The sequence below is a fragment of the Sceloporus undulatus genome, chromosome 7 (assembly GCF_019175285.1).
Source record: "Sceloporus undulatus isolate JIND9_A2432 ecotype Alabama chromosome 7, SceUnd_v1.1, whole genome shotgun sequence".
NCBI classification, from domain to species: Eukaryota; Metazoa; Chordata; class Lepidosauria; order Squamata; family Phrynosomatidae; genus Sceloporus; species Sceloporus undulatus.
This window is the reverse complement of record NC_056528.1, coordinates 23,536,350-23,552,347: the sequence shown is the minus strand read 5'-3', so window position 1 is coordinate 23,552,347 and position 15,998 is coordinate 23,536,350. Positions and strand designations below refer to the sequence as shown.

The window sequence follows — 15,998 nt, the reverse complement described above, 5'->3', positions numbered from 1 at the left end:
GGCCTCTCCAGTCCAAGTAGGGCTTCCCAGTGGCCAAGGGGGATGATGGGCATTGGTGTCTGACATGGAAGGCTCCAGCGTGGCCAGGTAATCCCTTGCAAAATGGCTGCCCAGGAGAATATGAGGGTGGCCATCCTGGATCGGGCCAAGTCAGGCCTCTCCAGTCCAACTAGGGCTTCCCAGTGGCCAAGGGGGACGATGGGAGCCGGTGTCTGGTGTCACGTAGAAGGTGGCAACACACCCGTGTGATCCCTAGTGGCCAAGGGGGGTGATGGGCATTCCTGTTTGACACATGTCCAAGCGATTCCTCACAAAATAGCTGCTCACAAAAGCATGAGGGTGGCCATCTTGGGTCAGACCAAGGTAGGACTCTCCAGTCCAAGTAGGGCTTCCAGTGGCCAAGGGGGATGATGGGCTTTGTTGTCATCACGTGGAATACTTCAAAATGGCTATGTAATAATCCTTTACAAAATGGCTGCTTGAGAGAGCGTGAGGGCGGCCATCTTGGGTCAGACCAAGGCAGGCCTCTCCAATAAAGGGGCTCCAGTGGCCAAGGGGGATGATGGCAGCTGGAGTCTGCACCCCTTCCCTCTTGGGCTCCAGACAACTGCCAAAGACCACAAAATTAAAGCCTTGGGAGTAAATAAATGGGGGAAAAATGGATTTCAAGTGGCGTCAGCAACCTGGAGGGAGGGGCTTTGTGGGCCTATTGGCGTCAGCGTGAAAGAAAAAGGGAAAGCCTGCTAAGTGACGTCACTGCCCTGACGTCACTCAACCGGGCCTTTCTCTCCCAGGTTGCCATGGGAACCCGCTTGGAAAGCCACGCCCACTCGCTTGGGGGAAGCGGTCGAATCAGTCACGTGGTTTATTTTAAGAAAGTTCCTCTGCGGCCCCGCTGCTCCCGCACCAAAAGAAAATCTCGCGAGATTTGGGGCTGAGTCTGTTAGGGAAGGAACACGAACTCTCTGAGATGAACATAGAGATAAACAAATATAGACTGACACACTCCCCTTCTTTCTTGTGACGGGGGCGTTTGACTTGGGGGCAATTCTGGGGCAATAGGCCAAACCTTGGAGGCAAGTGACTTTCCCTTGCGGCCTGGAAAGGAGGCAGGTGCCCCAAGGTTTTGCCAGTTACGGACAACGCTGTCAAATTGGGAGGGCAATTGATCCATTCATGTCTCTATATATTATACTAATACCTTCATTATGGTCTCACCGAAATGTAGGAAGCACAAGAGGCGACGCCCCAAATCCCTCCAAGAGTCATGCCTCTATCGCAATGCCCTTGGGGGACCTAAGCCCTTGCTATTCGGGGGCTTCGGGGCGTTGTCGCCCTTTGGCTTCAAAAGGAGCAATGAACCCGGAAGTCCCCTCCGGGGAGTGTCTTCTACAGGTTTATGAAAAGAGTCTAAGAAAGACGTGTGGGCGGGGCCTGTCGCCATGGCAAAAGCGTGTGCGTGCCGTGCGTCGCGGCCTCCCTTCCCGGCGTGCCCCGCGCGCCCTCCGCTCCGAGGAGCCCAAGATGGCGGCCAGCAACTACTACGGCTTCGCCGGGCCTCCGTTCAGGTAGGAGACGGAGAGGAGGAAGGCCGCAGCCACGATGGAGAGACTCTGGCCGCGTTCGCACGGGAGAAGTAACCCGGTTTGGCACCGCTTTAATTGTCTCCCTGGCTCAAGGCTATGGAATTCTGGGAGTCGGAGTCTGTTGTGGCCCCACAACAGACTCCAACTCCCAGAATTCCATAGCCTTGAGGCAGGGTTAATAATAACAACCACAATCTCTGTCATGCTTTCCTGTTGTCTCTTTCCTCCCTCGCAGCGCCCAGCCGGCTCCCATCTGCTCCCACCCTCCGGCAGCCGCCAGCTACGCAGTCCAGACGGCGCAAGGAGTGGAGCACGCCGTGGGCCCCGTCTACGCACCCGCCGTACAAGCCGCAGGCCGCCCTGTCTCCGCCACCGCAGCGTACGGCGTGTACCAGGCTCCCTCGGCGCAGGACTACGGGGGATACGGGTCCCGCCAGCCGGACCCTTCCCCTCAGCCGGCCGTGGCCCAGAACTACCAGGTGGGCAACCGGGAGCGTGGCCCTGGTTTCGTTCGCGACACTCCCCAAAACGCAATGCGTCCTGCTTTTATGGCCCCTCGCCGACGCTCCTTGGGGATGTACCAAACCAAATGACAACGCTTGCCCATGGAGTAGCCATACTCACCCATAGAGAATCGTTAGGAAACACTTTCCCATAGCAAGTATTCGCCAATGATTTCTTGTGAGCAAACATGGCTTCTCTATGGGCAAAGTATTCTCCAATGATTTCCAATGGGCAAGTATTCACCAGTTATTCTTTATGTGCAAGTATGGTTTTTCTATTGGCGATCATTCCCCAATTATTCTCAATGGGTGAAGTATTCTCCAATGATTTCCGTTCCAGAAACCCACCCACCCAGCGCGCGTGCGTATGGGAAATGAGCATATGCTCAATCCCCATAGGAAATAATGGGGCACATGCTCGCGGGGGCGCACATGTGCCCCTTTATTTCTGCCCCATTATTCTCAATGGGCCAAGTCTTCTGCAGTGATTTCCTATGGGCAAGTGTGGCTTCTCTATGAGCAAAGTATAGTAGTCCCTTCTTATACACGGATTTTTTTATACACGTATTCAAGTATCCACGGTTTGAAAACGTTAAAAAAAGCATAAATTTCAAATATCAAACCTTGATTTCCCATTTTTTATAAGGGACACCATTTTGCTATGTCATTATATTTAATGGGACTTGAGCATCCATGGATTTTGTTATCCACGGGGGATCTTGGAACCAACCCCAGTGTATAACAAGGGCCCACTGTACTGTATTCTCCAATGGTTTCCTATGAGAAAGTATTCTCCAATTATTCTTGATGGGCAAGTATGGTTTTTCTATGGGCAAGTACTGTCATTTGTTTTAGTACATGCCCGCTCCTTGCACCAAAGACATATAAGATGCAGGCGATTTGATCCTGGACCTGTGGTTTGGCCAAAAATGAGGATGCAGCCCCTGAGACCTTCTCCAAAATGGGTTTTGGGGCGGTTGGAAGAGGCCCACCAGCCGCCAGACCCATCTGCCTGATGCCTTGACCATAGAAAATGTTATTATTTTTACTATTATTGTATTTATTTTGTATCCCACTCTTTTCTCAGAACTGGGCCACAGAGCGGCTTGACGATACTAAAAGAACGGTGCAATTAAAAAGATAGAAAAGAGGTGTATTAAAAAGGAGTTAACTTATTACAAGGTTAACAAACATTGCTATTAAAATAATAAAATATATTTTAAAAAGATATAATTATGCAAAACACTTTAAAATGAAATAACACCCCAAGCCAGTCCTTTACAAACATTCTGTTTCGAAAGCCTGTCGGCGGAAGGCTAAGACAGAAAGTGATGGTTTCCTATGGAACCCAGCTTGTTGGGGGCAATTAACTTACAGTTGCCAGCCGTTTAGAGACTGCTTAGTTCAGTATGAAGCAGTTTATAAATGAAGCTGCTATTGGTATGGCTATAGATCTGATATGAGAAAAACAATAATAATAATAACATTTATTTATAACCCGTCTCTGTGCAACACAGCTGGGGCAGCTTACAATTAAAATAATACAATCGTATAACCCCATGTCCCAACTAAAATAGCAATTAAACAATACACAATTTAATATAAAACTTAAAATGAACTGCCTGCCTGAAAGGCTTTGACCCCTCATGGGCCATTTGACAGCGGTGCCAGGTTGGCCGGCCCCATGCCCTTGTTCACAGATGCCTTCCTTCTTCCTTGGCAGGATGGCTACTGTTACGGCCGGTCCCCAACAGCAGGAGGCTACGAGGCCAAGACCTATTACCCGGCGGTGGTCACGCAGTCTCAGCATCCAGCCGCGGATTCCTACTACCACTCCAGTGAGTCTTGGGGCCAGCGTGGGCCGTTGGGAGGCTGTGCAGAGAGTCCGGTCAGCAGAGGGCTCAGGTGATAGAAGGGTTCTTGGAGGGACCTTGTGGAGGTTAGGTAAGCTGAGGATCAAGCCTGTGACAGAACCAGAGCAAAGGGACACCTTGGGGCTTGAACAATGAATCTTCAGACAAATGAAGGACATGCTGCTCCCATTGTGCTAAGCATCTTCCACCTGACAGACTTCAGAGACTCTTGCTTCTCCTTTGCAGGCATCCAGAGCAGCTATGGTCAGCCGGTGGCCACATACAACCCAAACCAACCCCAGCGGCAAGTGACTCCTGTCAAACCAGTTCAGGCGGTGAACGCTTCCTCGTCCAGCTATGGCACATACCCGGCTGCCACCACAGGGCAGCAGAACGCCCCGGCTTCCTCCATCCAGTCATACACCCCGTCTTCCTCGTATGCCACTGCCTCTTACAACTCCTCTCCTGCTTCCTACTCAGGTGAATGTTCCTCGGTGGTGCCTCCCTTCCTCCCTCTGCCTCCTGCTTTTCTTCCCTGGCTTGCTTTGGTTGGAAAGAGAAATTGCATGAATGGAGGCTGTCTCCTTGCCCCCACCCCCATTATTACTATCACTATCTTTACTTATAACCCGCATTCTTCCCAAAATTGAAACTTGAGGCAATTATAGATTAAAATGAGAAGATAGTTAAAAATAAACAAAAGATCAACATTGAAACAAAGTTACTGGTAAGCTTTCGCCCACATTAAAAGCCACTTTGAACAAATAAAAGGCTGTCAAAATGACCTCTTCTGCTTTTGTCTCCAGGGACAAACTACTCCAGTTACGATCCCGCTGCTGCTTACACGGCGGCCAATGCGTCTTACTACCCAGCTCCCCAGCAGCCATCCATGCAGCCACCGCAGCAACAACCCCAGCAGCCTCAGCAGCAGCCGCCGCCTGTACAACAACCAAAGCCCACATGGAGCTCTGGGGGTGGCCCCAACTCAGCCAGTAACTACACCAAGAAGCCCCCTTTTCCCAGCAAGGCCCTGAAGCCCAAGGGCCTCCCGAAGCAGCCTCAACTGCATTACTGCGAGATCTGCAAGATCAGCTGTGCAGGACCCCAGGTGAGGCTCCTTTTTACTCCTTGAGCATGTCATGCTTTCTCATCCTTGGAGGAAGGCCATGGCAAGCCCTCTCTGAACAAATATGGCCAAGACAATCCTGCAGTAGGATCACCTTAGGGCCTCCACGAGTTGGACATGGGTTGAAGATCTACAACAGCAAACAGGTCTACTGTAACCCAAGTCCTCCTGTGGGTGCCAGAGACCAGAGGGATCTTTGCTTTCATAGTAGATAATTAACAGGTTTTATTAATGTCCAGATCTGCACAAGCATTATGGTTTTCATATCTTTTTAGCTGTTTTAACTGATTTTGTAATGGTCCCACTTTTAACTCATCCAACTCTTTGTATTTCGTTTACATTATTTGTTGCTGCTTTCTGTGCTGTGTTGAATTGATTTTTTTTTTACTTGCTGTCTCAATAATGAGCAGAGTAGAAGTGATGTAAGAAATAAAAGTCAAATAAAGACATTCTTTGCTCTCTGTCTCTCTCCCTTCCACCCCCCCCCCTGCACTTGCGCAGACATACCGGGAGCACTTAGAAGGACAAAAGCACAAGAAGAAGGAGGGGGCCCTCAAGACAGGGGGCCAGACAACTGGGGGCGGCTCCCGGGGGATCCAGACCCAGCTCCACTGCGAACTCTGTGATGTCTCCTGCACTGGGGCTGATGCCTACGCTGCCCATATCCGAGGCGCCAAGCACCAGAAGGTCAGGGGTGGGATGGGGAGTGTGGCTGACTGGGGGGAGGGGCCAGGAGTCACACCCAAAGACAAGAAGGGATATAAAGAATCTTCTCCATTACAGGCTGAGCTACGACTGCTGGGGCCTTCTCAGTAGGAGCACCCTGACAGTGAATCTCTGCCATGTTCCTTACTTGTTCCTTTCCATGGCTTCAACATTTCTTGAAATGCTACATCTCTCCTTCCAGGTCCTCAAGCTGCACACCAAGCTTGGCAAGCCCATCCCTTCAGTTGAACCCATGTTGGTCAGCATCTCTTCAGGACCAGCGAACGGCCCAGCTAGCAAGCAAACTCTCCAAAATGCCCCTGCAAAATTAGTACCAGCAGGGCTGCCCAATAGCACAACTGGCCCAAGCAAGTCTTTAACGCCCACAAAGAAGCCTCCTGTGGCCAAGCTCACTTTCACAGGTACTGGTTGTAAACTGGGGAGTGCAGTGTCATTGTGTGCCTTCAGACGTTTCAACTTATCATGGGGTTTTCTTTGTCCAGAGAGGGTTTGCCTTTGCCTTCTTGCTTCCTCTTGCTACAGATGACTGGATGAGGTCAGAAAAGTTCCTTTTGTGGGGAGGGAGCAGTAATCACCCCAACTAGCTTGGCCTTGGAGAGTTTTAAGCCAAAGCACAAGCCACTATGCCAGTCTTTGGCCAACTAGAGAAAAGGCAACATCCCAGCCTTTGTTTGTGCAAACAGGGGCAACACCACAATCCTTCTCCCTCCATCTGATTGCTTGCTGTTAGTGGTGGAGGGATAAAGGGATATGTCTCCCTCCTACTTGTGGCCAGAAGAAGCCCAACAGACAAGCCTGTCTTTCCCATTTAGCTGCAAACAAAGTCCAGGCATTGAACAGCAAACAGGACGAGGCAAAAGGTTCACAGCCAACAAAAGAGGCCACGCCGGCAGAGCAGCTTCCCCTTGAGAGCTCTGGGGATGGCTTGGGAGACCTGCTCGATGTGCAGCCAGTGGGACAGGACTATGTGGAAGAGGTGAGGCACCAACAGGCCCCTAGGGAAGAGGGATGAAGCTGTTCCTCCATTCCGGCTGAGGAAATTGCCTCACACCTCAGGTCCTGCTATTGCAAGGGATACCATGACATAGATGCCTGGAGGGGAGTGAGTGAGCGGAGGCAGACCGAGCTGTTTCCAGGCAGAGAGGGAGCAGAGCTTTCCTGCTGCCTTCTTTGGGAGCCATCTGAAATTGGTGATACCTCTTTTTCTTCCTCACCAGGTCCACAATGACAAAGGAAAGATGGTCCGTTTCCACTGCAAGTTGTGCGAGTGCAGCTTCAACGACCCCAATGCCAAAGATATGCACTTGAAGGGGCGCAGGCACCGCCTGCAGTATAAGGTAGGGCAGGGCATCCCTCACCCCCAACTCAGAGACTAGGGCCAAGCATAGTTCACTAACAGTCAGCCGACAGTTCAAGCTTGGAAAACGGGGTGGGGAGTACAGCACCAGGAAACGGTTCCCTTTCTGGCCAGGATAGCCAGTAGTCATCCTGACTACTGGCCAAGTTCTGATGACAGTGGACTCCAGGGTTTTGAGGTGGGATTGGGAAGGCCGCATCCTAGTGGCCTCTCTGGAAAAACTGGCAGGGACCCTTGTCTGAAACCCCAAAGAGTGCTGCCAGTCAGTTCAGTCATTAATTAATCTGGCAGACTGATGTTCCCACCAAAACCACTAAAAGTGGTTGCCCACTGAGGTTGACCATGTGAAGTTGGGAGAGAACCCTGTTTGAAGCCTTTCAAAGAGAGAGAGCTGTTTCCAGTGGAGATTGGCCTCTGTGCTGGGGACCTGGCTCTTCTGACACCGAAAATCCTCTTGCAGAAGAAAGTCAACCCAGACCTCCCGGTGGAGATCAAGCCAAGCAACCGAGCGCGAAAGATGCAAGAGGAGAAGCTGCGGAAGCAGCAGCTGCGAGCACTGGTAAAGAGGCGCCGGGAGGAAGAGCAGCGCTGGCACCTGGAAATGAGGCGAGTCCTCCTCCTTCCCCCCAGGAGAGGAAAGCCCCCAGTGGAGTGGCCCGGGGTACTGATGGATCCTGCCTTCCTTCTGCTCTTGCGCGCTCTTGCCTCCTGTCCCTCCTTCCTTCCGACTCTCTGTCCTTTGGTTCTCTCTCTCTCTCACTCTGTTTTCCTGTCTTTCCCTCTATTCCTCCCTTTCCCCCTCTTTCTATCTCTGTCTCCTTACTTGCTTTTTCCTTTTGTCCTTCCTCTCTTTCGATCATTATCTTTGTCATTTTTTCCTCTTATTTTCAGTCTTCTTCACTGTTTCTTTTTCTCTCACTCCTTCCTCTCACATTTTTTTCTTTCTCCCTCATTCTCTCTTTCTCTCTTTCTCATTCTTTTCTTCCTTTGTGACTCTTTACCTTTTCTGTCAGTTTGACATTCTTTCTCTTTCTCCATCATTTTGGGCTATTTTTCTTAATATACGTCTTTTTTATTATCAAGGTCAGGAACAAGAAGGAGACAGCCAAAGGTTATTTTGTGAAGTTGAAGGCTTTAATGGCCAGCATCCATAGTTTTTTGTGGGTTTTACAGGCTATGTGGCCATGTTCTAGAAGAGTTTACTCCCGACATTTCACCAGCATCTGTGGCTGGCATCTTCAGAAAATGGAGGTGCCAGCCACAGATGCTGGCGAAACATCAGGAATAAATTTTTCTAGAACATGGCCACATAGCCTGAAAAACATACAAAAAACAAAGGTTTTATTGCTCTTATTAACAAGGTGAGCTGTTTTACACACAGCGCTGTAAAAGAAAGTCTCAGACTAGACCTCCTGCTTTGCAGGCATCTCGGAAATAAATGGCTGAGAGAAGGGTCGTTTGGCCATAACCCAGGATCAGAGGCAGTTTTCCATTTGTTGCTAATTTGTGGCATTGCCATAAGATGACAATCAACTTGGAGACACAGACACAGATATGTGTATATTTTCTGTGAGGACTAGGAATTCTATTAAAATGAAAGTAGGGCCATTCTAGTAAGGAGTTGTCTCTAGCATCTGTTCAGGGAAGGTAAAGAGAAAGGGGTCCCTGCCACACTGAAAGGGTGTTCTAACACAGTCCTGTGTACTCCCCTTCTTGCCTTGCCACCCACCCCACCTTTGCCTGCCCCGTCCTTCTCCAGGCGCTATGAAGAGGAAATGTACTGGCGTCGGGTGGAAGAGGAGCAGCTGTACTGGGAGGAGCAGCAGCGGAGGCGCCTGGCAGCAGACTGGCACCCTCCACCCCTCATGGGCAGACCTGGGGTGCCCATCCCTCCTCTTTTGGTGGGTTGCCCTCTGTGGGGACCTCCCTCCCTGTCTCTGGCACAATCTGGCTGGTTTGAGAGCACTGTATAAAGCAGGAGCGGACACTTCTGGGGGCTTTCAAACACTGCCATCACTATCCCGAGCTTGATTCTGTTTCCTTCCCAGAGTTGAAATCTAGATTTTGGGTTATTTTTGGCAATACAGATCCAATTTAGGTTTTTCCCCCCACTCTGTTGCTTTTTTTCCCTTCACTTTTCCTTTTTCTCTCCCTTCAGCCTGCCCGGCGGCCCAGCACTTCTGATGACCGCCACATCATGAGCAAGCACTCCAGCATCTATCCCACTGAAGAGGAGCTCCAGGCCATTCAGACAGTCGTCTCTCACTCAGAGCGCGCCCTAAGGCTGGTCTCTGATTGGTTGACGGAACAAGAAGCAGGCAAGGAGGAAGAGGAGAACAGCCAAGAGAAAGGGTAATGCTTTAGGCTAATGGTTAGAGGCTGAAAGGGCCACACTCCCCCCCCCCCCCAGGGACCCTAAAGTCATAGGATCCTAAAGTTGGAAGGAGCAACCAGGCCCATCTAGTTCACCACCTTCCAAGGCAGTCTGATCACTGTTCATTCTCAGGTACAGTCAAGAAGTTCTTCCTGCAGTTTAGGGGGAATCTTTTTTCTGGCAATTGGAATCCATCAGTTCTTGTTTCAGTCCTTTGGAAGGTGGCAAGCCCTCCCTCCAGAAGATTGTCTGTGCCGTGCAGCTAGTCCTCACGAGTCCTCCCATTTCACACCCACCTTGCTCTCCTCCCTCTTTCCTTTTGACAGTAAGACAGAGGACCCGCCACCCCGGATCCTGAAAGGTGTGATGAGAGTAGGCGTCTTAGCCAAGGGGCTGCTTCTCCGCGGTGACAGGAGCGTCCGCTTGATCCTGCTGTCAGCCCAGAAGCCCACGTTGGCCCTCCTCCAGAGCATTGCGGAGCAGCTCCCGAAACAGCTGGAGGTGAGAGCCATGTTTAAAAAACACACCCAGGTCAGACAGAGCAACCCAAACTGGTGTGTCTTGGGAAAGGGAGCCTCACAGTGCCCAGGCATACATTGGACATTGTCCATGGATGATGATGATTGGGTGCCATTTTAGGGCCGGGCTCCCATTTTTATGCAAGGAGAGGGTGTAGTCAGCTGCCAGTTATCACTCTCTCACATCTCGTTTTCCCAGAAGGTGACGAGTGACCCTTACGAGGTCATCTCCAACATGGAGGAAGCCAACATCATAATTGCCTCATGCAAAGAGCCCAAAATGCAGGTCACGGTGTCGCTCACATCTCCGCTGATGAGGGAAGAAGTTTCCCCTGAGGCCGGTAAGTCGCCAGTGGCCCAGCGGACAATGCTCCCAGAGCCTCTGTTGGCTGGAGGACAGGACCTTACACTTTTACTTTTCCTGCATCTTAACTTCGTTTCCCTTCCCAAGCTTGTGGTGGGGAACCATTAGCGTTTTGGGACAGAGCTCTGGCTTAACTCACAATGACAATATCCCATAGTAGTAGAAACTGGTCCATTGAGGTTCATATTGCCAAAACAGCATGGCAGCAGCACTGGCTTGCATGGATTTCAGGCTAGGCTTCTTTGCTAACCTTGGCTGGAGAGCCCCTTTTTCCCCAGTTGCCTGAGCCAGTTTGCGCTCTAGAGAGGGCTGTTTTGGAAACCTGAACAGAAGTGTCACTTCCTGTTGCTAAAAAAACGCCTCTGCTCCTAGGCCCAAAATAACTCAGGGGAATCTGAAAATATGGTGGAAATACCCCCCAGGTCCTCTAGGAGGCACTGGGATTATTTTGCGAAGGGGGTATAGTGGCAGTATACAGCCCTCCAAGCTATCGTGGGGCTGAGGGAGCCCCTGGCCTTTCACAGTTCACAGACAGTGCCTCTCTGACTCTTAACCCATTGGCACCCCAGAACATGTGGGTCAGTTGGAGGCAAAGATACCTGACAGAAGGAGGACTGCAAAATCCTTTGCCTTTCTGGGGATGTGGGTTCCAGAAATGTCCAGGTGGGTGGTGGGCTGGACAGTGGTCATAGACTATAACTTTGGTGCCACTCTTGATGGTTCTGACTTGAGGTCTTTCTTCACTATTAGAGGTGCCTTCCAAACCCCAACTTAACTCCCCCGAAATCTTGAACCCAGACAAGTGCCTGGAGTCCTTGGCTGCCCTCCGCCATGCGAAATGGTTCCAGGTGAGCAACTGGAAAACTTGCCTGGGGAGCAATGGATGTGTCGTGCCAGTGCGGGAGGAAAGCCCAATTTCCAGATCCAAAAGCATCCATCTTTGTTTTCCAACAGTGGTGGGAATCTCAGGGAAGGAGGGAGGGAGTACATGGAAGCAGGGGTGTCGTAAGCCCCCTTTATTTTCTGGTCTTGCAAATCTGGATGTGTTCCCCTGCCTCATTCTGCCAAAAAGTTGGGTCAGAGACAGAAGGAGTTTCACTGTTCTATTCTTTGGTTTTCCTCTCTGCAAAAGGCCCGAGCCAACGGTCTGCACTCATGCGTGATCATCATCCGGGTTTTGCGGGATCTTTGCCAGCGAGTGCCAACATGGGGGGCACTTCCAGACTGGGTAAGGAAGAGAAGGCTGGAGAGAGACCTTGCATTCAAGAGGGAGTGATGATTGCATTAAAATTAGATATGTAACTTTATTTATTCAGATGCACATCCCATCTTTCTTCAACAAGCAGCATACAAGGAGACTTAACAAGAACCAGTAAAAGCAAAAGATTGTACCCATTAAAATGTAATTTAAATTGGACTTATTGCTGGAACACAAATAAAGTTAAAACAATAAAAAACCTCCTTGGTAATATTGTTATTAATAACAAGAGTAGACCAATAAGAAACCCAGCTTCTCCATTTAAAATTTGTCTGCACCAAGCAGACAGCTGTGTCTGGCCAAAATAAAAAGCTGTTTGCCCAGCTGGCAGAAGGACAACCAAGTGGAGACCTGTCTAGCCTCTTTTGCCAGGGAGTTCCACAGCACCCTGGGAGCACCTTAACAATTATCCTGTTAAAATATAGGACTAACCCACCCCCAATGAAGGAGAAGAGCCCACCACCTTCCAAGTCATGCTCCTCTGCTGCAAAGTGCTCTTCCCGCTAAGTCACTTTGTGGCCCTTTGAAGAATGTGTCTGGTTGGGATGTGTTTGCTCCCTAACTGGCTTATCCTCTTTCTCTCTCTTCCCCGTTGCGGTTCCCTGGAAGGCGATGGAGCTCCTGGTGGAACGTGTCCTGAGTAGCTCCACAGGGCCCTTGGGGCCCGGGGAGGCAATGCGGCGGGTCTTGGAATGCGTTGCTACTGGGATGCTCCTGGCAGGTCAGTTTTTGGAGGGGGGCTCAAGGGGGGCAGATCTGAGATGTGTTTTCACTTGCCACTTCTTATTTGTTAGCCAGAGCTAGCCACCAGGGGGCAATGGCTGATCCATGAAAACACACAGAACAGCATTCCCAAAGCAGATCCCAGCATTCACAGGTCCCTTTTATTGATATGTTTATTAATTTAGTGAGGTCGCAGTCTTGAAAAGCTACTTTGGTCTCTAGCTTTAATTCTGTAGATTTCACTCCGATGGGAGGAACACTTAAAAAAAAAGAGTCCTCATGACTGTGGAAGGAACTTTTCCAGACAGTGCCCACATGTGTGGGTTAGGAGGGAGTTTTGTGTACAAGAGAGACAGACAGTGTGGATGTGAGAAGGGCATTGGCTGGTTGCCTGTAGGCTCCTGCTTGCTTAGCCCAAGCCATCTGGAGGGCATCAGCTAACAAGTAAATGTGGTGTTGAACCGAATCCCCTCTGCAGGGCAATATCCTTCCGTCAGGTGGGAGAGGTGTGGAGTCCAAGTTTAAATCAAAGCCACATTTCAGGGGATGGCTGTGGGAGTAATGGTAGCCTTGCTCTTCCCCTCCCTTTCAGATGGGCCAGGCCTTCAGGATCCCTGTGAGAAGGAGCCCGTCGATGCTTTGCAGGGCATGGCACCTCAGCAGCGTGAAGACATCACAGCCAGCAGCCAGGTGGGTGATCTGTGTGGGCCCAGGCAGCGGCTGGGAAGATGTCTCTTCATCTCCATTTCCTAACAAGCCTTTTTTTCCCTTTTGTTTTAATTTTTTATGTTGACATTCATAGGCCATTTCTGTACCCTTTTTCTACGTGTGTGCATTGAATTACACATTCCCCATAACTGACAGGTTTCTCCCCCATGGCAGCCCTGTTTGGGCCTTCTTTTACCTTTGAAGAAATCCTGCCCCCCCCCCCAAAAAAGCCCTTAACTTGTAGAGGCATTGTGGTGGTCTGAATCCTCAGAATGCCCCCAGTTGACCCTTAAACAAATGTTGGGCATTTTCATTGTATTTTTAAAGCCAAGAAAGGACTTATTTTAAACATGGAGTAAACTGGAAATGCTTTCTGATCACTTCCTGTTTAAGGGGTGGGGGATACTGATCCTGAACTTCAGAGCAAAATCCCTCCCACAGACTGTAGCCTCAGGGGTGTTGGAGGACCTTTAGGGACAAAATATATATGTTTTTCCCTGCAGTTTGGGTGTGTGCAAACTCTCCCGTTAATCTATGAAGGCCCCCTTGCCTTCCCATACTTGACCGTTCTGCCAGATATTTTTTCCCCAATTAAAAACAAATCAGAAATTTTAGCTGACTAACGTAAGTTCCCTCCATGTGTTTTGAAGCTCTTTGGTTCATGAATAGTAACCTGATGGTATCCTCTGCTCCCCAGCATGCCTTGCGGATGCTCGCTTTCCGCCAGATACACAAAGTCTTGGGCATGGAGCCCTTGCCGTTGGCGAAAAACCGACCGGGGGCCCAGAGCCGGAAGAGGCAGCGGGACGTGGAGGAGGAGGAGGCGGCGGCAGCGGAGGAGGGCAAGGGGAATGGAAAGAAAGACAGGAAGGAGGAAGAGGAGGACGAGGATGAGGACGAGGAGGACGATGACGCAACAGCTGAGAATGGGGCTTGACCACTGTTGCAGAAAGAGATGAGGAGGCCTTTAGACAAATTTACTATATATATATATATATATATATATATATATATATATATATATATATATATATATAAAATGAGTTGCTGTTTAGTTTAAAATTCTGGTAATTTTAGTGTGTTATTCCCCACCCCTTTTCGCCTTTAAAAAGGAAAAAGAGCAGCAACAAGAAAACAAACTGTATATAGTTTTAATGCTGTGCTTCAGTGATTAAAAGGACTCCTTCCTTCTGCAAGCGTCAGCCTTGCTTCCGCAACATCACACCTATATGGAAAAGCGGGCCCCTTTTGGCGTTTGGAGAAGGGCTCCAGGTGCCCCACTACTTTGCTTGCTGAAGCAAGTCTCTCTGGGTGAGGCAACTGCTAGGGAAGCCCCACTGATTTGTTTGGCCTGCTCAGGTTGGAAGAACGGCCACCACCATCCAGGCCCCTCTGCCTCCCAGGGGTCTGAGACAGGCCTCCTGAAGGGAGAGGCCTCGGTCTTGGCCAAGCCAAGATTAGCCGGCCAGCCGGCCAGCGCAACCATGTGTGTGAGTGTGCGCATATGTGAGTCTCCTCCCCGTTCCAATCCCTGCTTTTGTCTCTCTTCCAGATTTTCGACCCTTGATTGAGTCTTTCAGCCTAATCTCCTTGTGTCTCTTTCTGAGCTGGATTCTGGCACCTCCGTAACCCCAAGGTGTTCTCCCAGCCCTCTCTGCCACCGATTGCCCATGGCTTTGTCAGGGGGCAGAAATGGGGCAAATGAGCTGGTCTCATGGGCTCCAGTGGGCCTTATTTTTATATGTGTATGTTTCCATTATTTGCTTATTCTGAAGCCACCCTGATCAGGAGTGGAAGATCCCTTTCTCCCCTCTGACATAATTTACAAATTATGAAAATTTGAAAATCTTGTTAAAGATTTTCCGTTAAAGCAGGGCAGGGGAAGACCAACAATTTATATGGTCCTCTTAAACTCTCTGCGTTCTTTTGAGGCTATTGGACTACAACCTGTTGCAGCCGGGGGTGATGGGCAATGCCTCCCACCCAAAAGAATAGGCATTTAAAGGTAACTTTGAATGGCTGGTGCTGGAAACCAGGCATAGCTGGTACAACATAGGACCCAGAGATGCAACCAAAGGGCTCCTTTTGCAGGTGTGCGAAATACAAGAAATGTGGGCAGGCTTGGGTCATCTTGAACCATCTATATTTCTGGTCAATGTTGATGGGAAGCCCCAGTGTGTGTCCAGCCAATAATCCAGAACTGCTCAGTGCCCAACCTAAATGATGGGTCATTTTAGCCAATCTGGTGCATGAAGGTCTTTGCACCCATTAACCTTAAAATAATGTTTGATTTCCTAATGAGGGTGGATAAAGAAGGTCTCGCTTATTTGACCCGTCATCTTGGGGGGGGGGGGCAGAGTTCTGTGCTTGTTAAACCTAAAAGCCATCATGGGAAGAAATGCAAGGGTGGCTTCTCTGGGGGCAGGTTGGTATTTCCCTGACATCTCTGCAAGGAGAGCAATGAGGACTAGAAACGTCTTAGTATAAAAGATGAGCTGAATTATAGGAAGCCCCCTCACCATAGTGATAAAGAGGAAAGCAAATGGCTTAGGGAGTTTGGTATGTTTAGCTTGGAGAAAGGAAGACTTGGGAAGTGACATGAAACAGCCATCTCCAAATATCTGCATGGATTTCATGGAGATGATGGAGCCAACTTCTTTTCTGCTGCTCCAGAGAGACTAGGACACGGAGCAAGGGGTTCAAGTGACAGGAAAAGAGGTTCCACCTAAAGATTAGGAAGAACTTCTTGATGGAAAGAGCTGTTTGGCAGGGAAGGAACTGCCTCCTTCAGACGTCTTTAAAGGCGACTTGCATGGGCATCTTTTAGGAGTTCTTTACTTGCATATTCCTTTGTAGCGGGAGTTGGACAACATGCCCCTCGGGGTTCCTTCCAACTCTGCCA

The 15,998-nt window shown here is 49.8% G+C and overlaps 1 protein-coding gene across 1 annotated transcript; it reads left to right on the top strand.

Moving 5' to 3' along the window:
* Positions 1 to 1,465: 1,465 nt before the first annotated feature.
* LOC121936382 (zinc finger RNA-binding protein 2-like) lies at positions 1,466 to 14,292 on the top strand. The gene is made up of 19 exons (XM_042478590.1): positions 1,466 to 1,568; positions 1,822 to 2,065; positions 3,813 to 3,927; positions 4,189 to 4,422; positions 4,749 to 5,050; positions 5,570 to 5,755; positions 5,976 to 6,195; positions 6,607 to 6,770; positions 7,012 to 7,131; positions 7,612 to 7,757; positions 8,911 to 9,052; positions 9,310 to 9,503; positions 9,852 to 10,026; positions 10,243 to 10,384; positions 11,158 to 11,255; positions 11,540 to 11,635; positions 12,275 to 12,386; positions 12,981 to 13,078; positions 13,794 to 14,292. The coding sequence occupies exons 1-19, from the start codon at positions 1,525 to 1,527 to the stop codon at positions 14,031 to 14,033; spliced, it is 3,072 nt and encodes a 1,023-aa protein (XP_042334524.1). The 5' UTR covers positions 1,466 to 1,524; the 3' UTR covers positions 14,034 to 14,292.
* Positions 14,293 to 15,998: the final 1,706 nt, after the last annotated feature.